At 39.9% G+C, this 8,223-nt stretch overlaps 1 protein-coding gene and 1 long non-coding RNA gene across 3 annotated transcripts; one reads left to right on the top strand and one right to left on the bottom strand.

Moving 5' to 3' along the window:
• Positions 1–377: 377 nt before the first annotated feature.
• Positions 378–5,533, top strand: LOC106083281 (uncharacterized). Its single transcript, XR_009397654.1, has 3 exons — positions 378–647; positions 4,758–4,977; positions 5,040–5,533. It is a non-coding gene; the product is annotated as an uncharacterized LOC106083281 (long non-coding RNA).
• LOC106083279 (zinc finger protein indra) lies at positions 5,360–7,011 on the bottom strand. Of its 2 annotated transcripts, none has more exons than XM_013246194.2 (2): positions 6,756–7,011; positions 5,360–6,693 (listed from the first exon to the last, which is right to left on the bottom strand). In XM_013246194.2, the coding sequence occupies exon 2, from the start codon at positions 6,641–6,643 to the stop codon at positions 5,870–5,872; it is 774 nt and encodes a 257-aa protein (XP_013101648.2). In that variant the 5' UTR covers positions 6,644–6,693; positions 6,756–7,011; the 3' UTR covers positions 5,360–5,869. The 2 variants fall into 2 exon arrangements, with proteins under 2 accessions (XP_013101648.2, XP_013101647.2); XM_013246193.2 differs by having other exon boundaries at positions 5,360–6,697; positions 6,756–7,010.
• Positions 7,012–8,223: the final 1,212 nt, after the last annotated feature.

Below are 8,223 nucleotides of genomic sequence, written 5' to 3'. Positions count from 1 at the left end.
ACAGAAAATAGATTGAATGTCATTGACTCACTCCAATGAGAGGCGCATGAGTCTCAACGGAAGAAATACTTCCATTTCAATAATGTGTAATGGCAAGTTTTTTTTTTTATTTTTATTAATTTTGCCACTACTTACTTTATCTTTATATTTACATTGCCGCTTTTATATGATGACAGTTGGTGTGAACGTTCTATCAAAAAGGTAGAACAGGGTTGTATCTGAACGGCCAGGGTCTGTCACTTTCGAGAGAGGGGTTGCCATGAGAGAGTCAGAGTGTGAGCATTTTTCCAGAAAGATATTTTTCCAGTCATTTCATTTTTACTGAAATGTGACTTATTTGAGGGAACGTAAGCGTGCACATGTTCTTTTTCGTTTGGACAACTATACAATACACACCGATCAGCTCTAACATAGGAGAAGTTGAACATCAAGTTGAAAATATATAAGTGTTAAATTAATAATATAATAAGTGTTTAGTTAATTATTGATAAATTCACTTGTACTGTTTTTTTGTCAGTACAGTACAACCATATCAACCAGTGGGACCAAGTTGCGGCATTCGGAGTCGATCCAGCTGCGATTGTAGGACTTATTCATTAGAGCCAGAGTCGGAAGTTGTGACAATTTTGTTCGCACGAAACACCACAGTAAGACAGAAAAGTGTAAATATACTTACTTGTATGATTAGGTTAATATCCCTGTTGCCGTCCTATATGTGTTTATGTTTAATAATGCAACTAACTATATCGAAATTTTTGTAATTATGAATATCAATCATTTACATAAACTTTTATAAACCAGTAAGAAAGAAAGGCCTGAGTTGTAAAGGTCAGTAGAAAAAGACATTGTAAAAGAGAAAACAAACCAAATTTGCTTCAGGAAATGTCATCCACGTAGTCGATGTCTCCAAGGAAGTCGTTTATGCCCCATCGTATGCCATAGGGTACCTCAGCATTAGCTGCCTCAAATACGGAGTTTAATCAAATAAACAAGTAAAGCGTGCTAAGTTCGGCCGGACCGAATCCATTGACCATGGATCGCATTTGTCAAGTTCTTTGAATGACTTTTTCAATATATATATGAGCAACATCAAGTTATTGACCGATATGGACCATACTTATCATGGCTGCTAGATGTCATAGAAAAATACAACCTCCAAAACTTCAGACAAATTCAGGCTTTAGCAGGTTGTTAACTGATTTAGACCATTCATGTTGGAAGTTGTACCAAAACGATCTATGCAAAATTTCAACCAAATTGGAACATTAGTTGGAAGTCATATCAATTTCAACCAAATCTGATAAGTATTGCGCGCTCTAGAAGTTCAAGAGGTCTAATCAGGAGATCGATTTATATGGCAGCTATATCAGGTTATGAACCGATTTGAACCATACTTAGCACAGTTGTTGGAAGTCAAGACCCGAAATCAGTTTATATGGCAGCTATATCAAAACATGGACCGATTTGGTCCATTTACAATCCCATTTCAAGCGCCTAGCTTTGCTCCTTTCTGAGTTAGCGCGATTTCGACATACAGACCGACGGACATTGTGACATCGACTTTAAATATCAGGAGGATCAAGAATATATATATTTTATGGGGTCTTAGACGCATATTTCGAGGTATTACAAACGGAATGACGAACTAAGTATAACTCCATCCTATGGTAGAGGGTATACAAATAGCGTCGGCGATAGGATGCAACCATGCTTCACACCATTATCGATCCCGAAAGGTCAGATCTCGTTTCCGTTGAAGCGGACTGAAACTTTTTTAAACTATAATACACACACACAACCAAAACTCGTTGACAGATAGTGCAGCGTGAAAAAATTGTACTCAGCAATTTACGGTATACTATCTGGTTATTATGGCTTGGTATACTACCTGTCATGTTGTCTTGGCATAGGCGGAGCGATGAGGACCATACCCAATAGGGCACTGGAGACTATTCTAGATATCCGATCCATTGACATACAGATTAAGTGTGAGACAGCCACTGCGGCTATGAAACTTAAGGCGATAAGAGAATGGATTGAGGATGGGAGCAGCTCATACCATCGCGGTATAATCGAGGCGACGATAGGAAACCTGGAAGGAAGGGAAGAGGTTTCCGATCGGATACCTGAGATGAACCTTGAAGTCGAGTGCGAGGCACAGATACCATCGGCACAGTCTTTGATTGACGGAACCCTAGTATTGCCATCTGGAAGATCATGTTACACGGATGGAGCAAAGCTAGAGGACAGAGTGAGCCTGAGGATTTACATTGAGAACCCAGGGACTGAGATCTATTTTAGACTGCCTGACCATAATACGACCCTGCAGGCGGAGATCCGGGCGATCACGGAATGCGTGAAGTGGTGTCGGGGCTAACGCGAGGACGTCGAGTGTGGACATTTTTACGGACAGTAAAATTGCCATAAGGGCAATAACAACCAGGACGGTAAGGTCATGAACAGTCTTGCAGTATAAGAATGAGATGAACACCTTCTCTGAGGATGGCAAAACACGCATCGTTTGGGGCAGGGCCATAACGGTGTAAGGGGAAATGAAAGGGCAGACAATTTGGCGGCGAAGACCAGAGGACTGCCGTTAATAAACTTGGTTAACCCTAAGCCTTTCGGGTCGACGCAGTCCGAGTTAAGGGAGTGGACGACGAATGCGCAGGCAATATTGTGGAACAGCAAAACGGTCGATAGGACGGCGAAAATCCTATGGAGGATCCAGATCGTGACAAGACGAGGCTATTACTGAAAGGAAGCAAGAAGGAGGGGGAGGATGGTATCATTACGAAACACATAGGACTACGAGCTCACTTATATAAAATCGGTGCAGCAAGTACTAGCATGTGTAGGACATACAGAGAAGATGATGAGACGTTGGAGCATTTCCTTTGTCATTGCCCGGTGGAGACACAATATCAGACATGAACCAACTTAGGGGAGTGGTATTGAAAACAATTAATAATTTTGTAAGTACCACGGAATTCCTAACTTAAAATTTTCTTTTAGAGGTTCCTTTATAGTTTTTAGAGCGCACAACAAACCGATTACTGGCTTAGGTGTATATCCATAGTGGCATGGGGCGGATTTATATCTGCACCCTCTTTTCAACCTAACCTAACCTGGTAATTATGTCACGCGATACAGCTCCCGCATTGAAGTTCTCAAAACTGCGCACTATCTGTCAAAATCAGTGATTAGTGCAACCCTGATTTTGTGTATGTGACTAGTTCGCGCCATTTTTCGTTGTTTGTGTGTGTTATGGTTCTCAACTATAATACTCACACACAACCCAAACTTGTTGACAGATAGTGCACTCGCGAGAAAAAAACGTACTCAGCTGTATACAGTACACTACCTGGTAATTATGTCATAAGTGTGTCCCATACCGCAACAGATCAGCAGGTATATTGTCGGGGCCGGCTGATTAACCTTTTTTGATTGAGACCAGAACAGCTTGAGTTTCTTCGCAGGTGGGTAGGGCTGTTAATATATACTTGCGTGGGTTTTGGCGCACAGGAGGATTAGGATGGTCGAGATTGCGTCCTCTGTTGCTGATCCTTCGGAGCTGAAGAAACCCCGCTATCGTATTAATTTCTGTTCGGGTGTTGTTAATTCCGATCCGTCCTCATCTTTTATTATTGCCGTAGGCCTTATGTTGTTACCGCTCATTTGTTTTATTGGCTCGTAAACACCACGCATGTTCCCAATTTTAGCTGCATTTTTGGCTTGTCAGCATATTAATATAGTCGCTTATTTTTGCGAACTAGGTGTTTGACCAGCACAGAGAACGCGATATTTAGTCCTCGCTGTGGTTTTTGCTATACTTGATTTTGCCCGTACCAGAGCGTTGCGTAGACGTTTCCGGTGTTTTATTTCCTCTATAGTTTCGTTGCTTATCCATGGTTTTTGGGATCGTCGAGCAATGCCTATGATAGAGGTGGCCGTCTCCGTACACAGAAAAATATAGACCTAAATTTGACCGATTAAACATAGTATTGACATACAAAAACCTTTTCAAACAAGGTGTTAATTGCTTCAATTATTTTTGACATAGAAATTCGAAATTTTTTGTATCACGGCAATTGATTGCTAAAGAAGGGATACGCTGAACATATTTTTAATTGTACTAATTATATTGTTATTCAATAGTATAAATTGTGTATTGACTAATATTGTGTTCCCTTTGCCGCATATGTAGCGCAAAAAGAAGCGCGAATAAGTTAAATATATGTCTAGCTTCTATCACATACAGGCACAAAGTAGCGTACTAGACAAAAAAATATAAAGAAAATTAGAAGTGTGTTTTTAATCTCAACAAAAAATTTAATTTTTTTATTATATTTTTAAAAGGGCGATATTTTAGGAACTGTAGGAAAGTTTTTCAAAAAAAAAACACACATAAAATTCATGAAATTTTTATTTGAATCGATAGTACGGCCCATACATGTTAATGTTTGAAGATTATTTCATGCAAATGTTGCGCCTCAAATTGTCCATCCGATCAGTCCATTTTTGGCATACTCTTTTCGACATTTCGGTCGGTATCTCACGAGTTAATGCTTCAATGTTCACTTCCAATACGTTAATTGAAGCGGGCTTGTCTGTATGGACAAACAACAAAATATTGAGTGTACTATCCGTCAAAATCAGTGATTAGTGCAACTCTGATTTTGTGTATGTTACTAGTTCGTGCCATTTTTCGTTGTTTGTGTGTGTTATAGTTTTTAACAAGATATGTTCATTTACAGGTAGTGGAACTCGCCCAACAACAAAATATTAAGTGGACTATCTGTCAAAATCAGTAATTAGTGCAGTACTGATTCGGTGTATGTTACTAGTTCCCGCCATGTTTCGTTGTTTGTGTGTTGTATGATTCTTAACTATAATACATAAACGCAAGCAAAACTCGTTGACATTTAGTACACTTCGCGAGAAAAATTTTACTCATCTGTTTACGGTACATACCTGGTAATTATTTATATCATGGTTCTTAACTATATTATATGCATACAACCAAAACTCGTTGACAGGTAGTGCACTCTGAGCGACATCATTAACGCAGCAGCCGCTCGCTTTATACCAGCCGGTCGAATACCCCAAGTGCGGCCCAATTTTCCGGCACAGGCAGTGGTACTCGCAGACGATCGTCATGGAATTCGTTGTAAGGACCCACTAATCCCAGCCCAGTAGTCAACGAACATAGGCGGAATTTGTGGCTAGAACACTTGGAACAATGTGATTTAGGCAAGCTGTGGTCTACTGTTAAGTCACTCTCTCTGATATCTCCGGCACTGTTTAACCTCTACCTACCCTCCATTCAACCCCATCCAGACGGCATAGACAAGCAAGATTAAAATCTGACCAAATTTATTCATGTTTCATATACATATATCGTCCATTAACTGCATAGAATTAGTGGTGTAGGGTATTATATAGTCGGCTTCGCCCAAATTTTCTTTCCTTACTGGTTTTTATATTTATTTTATTGAAATTAAAGTGTTTTTAAATGTGTTTCGTTTTCCAATTATTTTCTTTTTTTTGATAAAAACAACACTAACAAAACTTCTTATCTTGTATTTACTAATTTAGAATAAAATCCACGAAGCTCTCGTTGTTAAAAAATTTAATGTATATTAACGTACATAATTTTTACGTAACTATACATGTTAGAAATTACAACACGCACCCCACAAAGTCGTTAAAAGGCCAAAATAAAATTTATTGATTGTTTGCCTACGACTACCATTAGCATATTGATAAATTTTTTCGATATTGTACTAAAGTATCTTTCATTCGCAATGGCCAGCCAGAAAACAATTCCATTCAAATGGAAAACAATTCCATTTTCCAAAAATACATCCTATACATATTCCTTCTCATTTACAGCCAAATGTTTTTCTCTCATGTGAGCCTCCATTTTAAAAACATTTTTAAATCGTCGATGGCAGTTTTCAAACTGACAAGGATGCAATGTGCCTTTACACTTTTCACCAAATACATGCGAATCGTACTTCTGTAACGATCGAAATTGCATTGAACAGTTAGGGCATTCTTTTAGTTTTTCTCCCATATGTTTTGTCTCTATGTGTTCTCGCAAAGTACTTTTTTCGCCAAATTTCTTTCCACAAAGAACACAATTGAGTTCTTTTGTTTTTTTTGGTCTATCATTTTGGCTGGTTGTAGAGAAATTCAAATCAGGTAAAAGACTTTGTGCAATAGACTGTTCCAAGGTTTGGTTATTTTCATCACCAGACTCTTCTATTGTATTGGGAACACAATCTTCAACAATAGGCGTTTGTTTACGTTTGGACTTTTGTTCATTCGTTATGATCATTGCATCAATGAATTCGGAGTCATCTAACTTTCGTTTTACATTTTTCTTGTTTTGAGCGGCAGTGATATCTTCTAATTGTACAGTTTCGTCGAATATCTTTTTAAATGCAACAGATTTTCCATTTGATGTCAATTGGGTGTCTGAAATCGATGTCCCAAGGTGTGTTTTCGCTTTGCTTGTACTGCTAGGCTTCTTCATGGATGCTTTTGAGTGGGGTTTTGTGGTTATTTTGGGGGACGATTTGGCCAACCTCAACATGGATTTACGCAACCTTTTGACGACAGACTCCGTGTGCACCATTTGAATTGTACATTGCTGGCAGATAAGAACATCGACAATTTTTCGGCGATCTAGCTGTAAATATAAAAATTTATTGAGCAAACGTAGACATTGTTCCGGAATACAAACAAACCTCAATTCCAATGATATTCTCAATAACTTCTGGAATAACCCTTCCAAAATATTCTCCGGTAATCGGCATGTTTTCCGGCTCGATGATCGTACATATCTTGCATCTTTTGGATACCACCATAATACGTGTTGGACGCCTTTTTCTTAATTTTGAGTTTAAGCAGTTACAGTTTACTTGTCAAGATTTATGAAACACAAAATAAAAACCAACACCACGTTTGTTCGTTGTCGAAAATCATCGATGACGATTTTAATCGATTATTCTTGAGAACGTCGATGAAGGTAAATCATTATCATGCGTTATGTCCTGTTCACATCTGAAAATATATCATTCAAACGTTCAGTAGAAAAATGTTCCATTCAGTAGAAAAATGTTCCATTGTTCAATAATTGCAGCAGCGCAATCACGATTTAAACTCAAACGTTCTGGATAGAATACCAGTGCCAGTTTATTGTATCCATCCACTTGGTTGGAGCACTTTTCCCAGGCACATTCGTGTGTTTTTACAAGACCCAAAGTGCCGGAAAGTGTATAATTTTGCAACTCAACTGCAATGGTCTCTGTGGCAAGATCGACGAGATTGTAAATTTGTTGAGTCGGAAGAACATATTGGTCGCAGCGATCCAAGAGTCAAAGCTGACCAACACCTGCAGCTTGCCAAGTTGTCACGGATACAATGTGCTACGTAACGATAGCTCAAGGAATGGAGATGGGGGATTGGCCTTCGTGATACACCATTCCGTGCAAAAAAGACTAATCTCGCACGCACCCACATGGATAGCAGTCAGGTCCGGTACTTTCGAGATAGAGCTATACAACGTGTATATACCGCCGGTTGGTAGCTCTGTCCCAATTAATGGCCAAGCTAACCACCCCGACATAAGGGGTTGTAAGGTTGGTCATTCTCACCTAGGTAACGACCAGCGTTGCTTTGGCAGTGCAGATTGAAAGCTCCACGTTTGGACGGTGAATGAGGATGCTCTTACTAGGGTTACGAGAAGGTGCAGCGGCTCGCCAGACATTTCCATTGCATCTCCTGACCTCCTGACTGACGTATTTTGCAAGCCGTCATCTCTTTGGGGTCAGACCACCTCCCCATAATACTCACCATCGACAGAAGAAGGCCGATTGGGCTGGCTTCAGAGAGTACACCAATCGCAGCTTCAGCGAACTGCCACCTTCCTCGGATGTGCTAGTTGCCCAGAGGAAAGTCCGAGAAACCATTAACGCAGCATCCGCTCGCTTTATACCAGACGGTCGAATACCCCAAGTGCGGCCAGCGCTGGCAGTGATATTCGCAGACGAGTGTAATGGGATTCGTTGCACGGACCCCACTAACCCCAGAATCAGCGAGCTGAATCTGGAAATTAACAGGGTAGTCAACGAACATAAGCGGAATTTTTGGCTGGAACACTTGGAGCAATGTAACTCAGGTACCTGTTTAGGCAAGTTTTGGTCAACTGTTTAG

The sequence above is a fragment of the Stomoxys calcitrans genome, chromosome 3, assembly GCF_963082655.1.
Source record: "Stomoxys calcitrans chromosome 3, idStoCalc2.1, whole genome shotgun sequence".
NCBI lineage: Eukaryota > Metazoa > Arthropoda > Insecta > Diptera > Muscidae > Stomoxys > Stomoxys calcitrans.
Note: the sequence above shows the minus strand (reverse complement) of the source record. Positions and strands in the feature narration are given on the sequence as shown.

Bases quoted from the DNA above. Each gene is read 5' to 3' on its own strand.
- LOC106083279 (XM_013246193.2), bottom strand. From the start codon at position 6,875: ATGGTGGTATCCAAAAGATGCAAGATATGTACGATCATCGAGCCGGAA. The intron at 6,698-6,755 runs GTTTGTTTGTAT...TTATATTTACAG, and splicing joins AGAATATCATTGGAATTGAG to CTAGATCGCCGAAAAATTGT.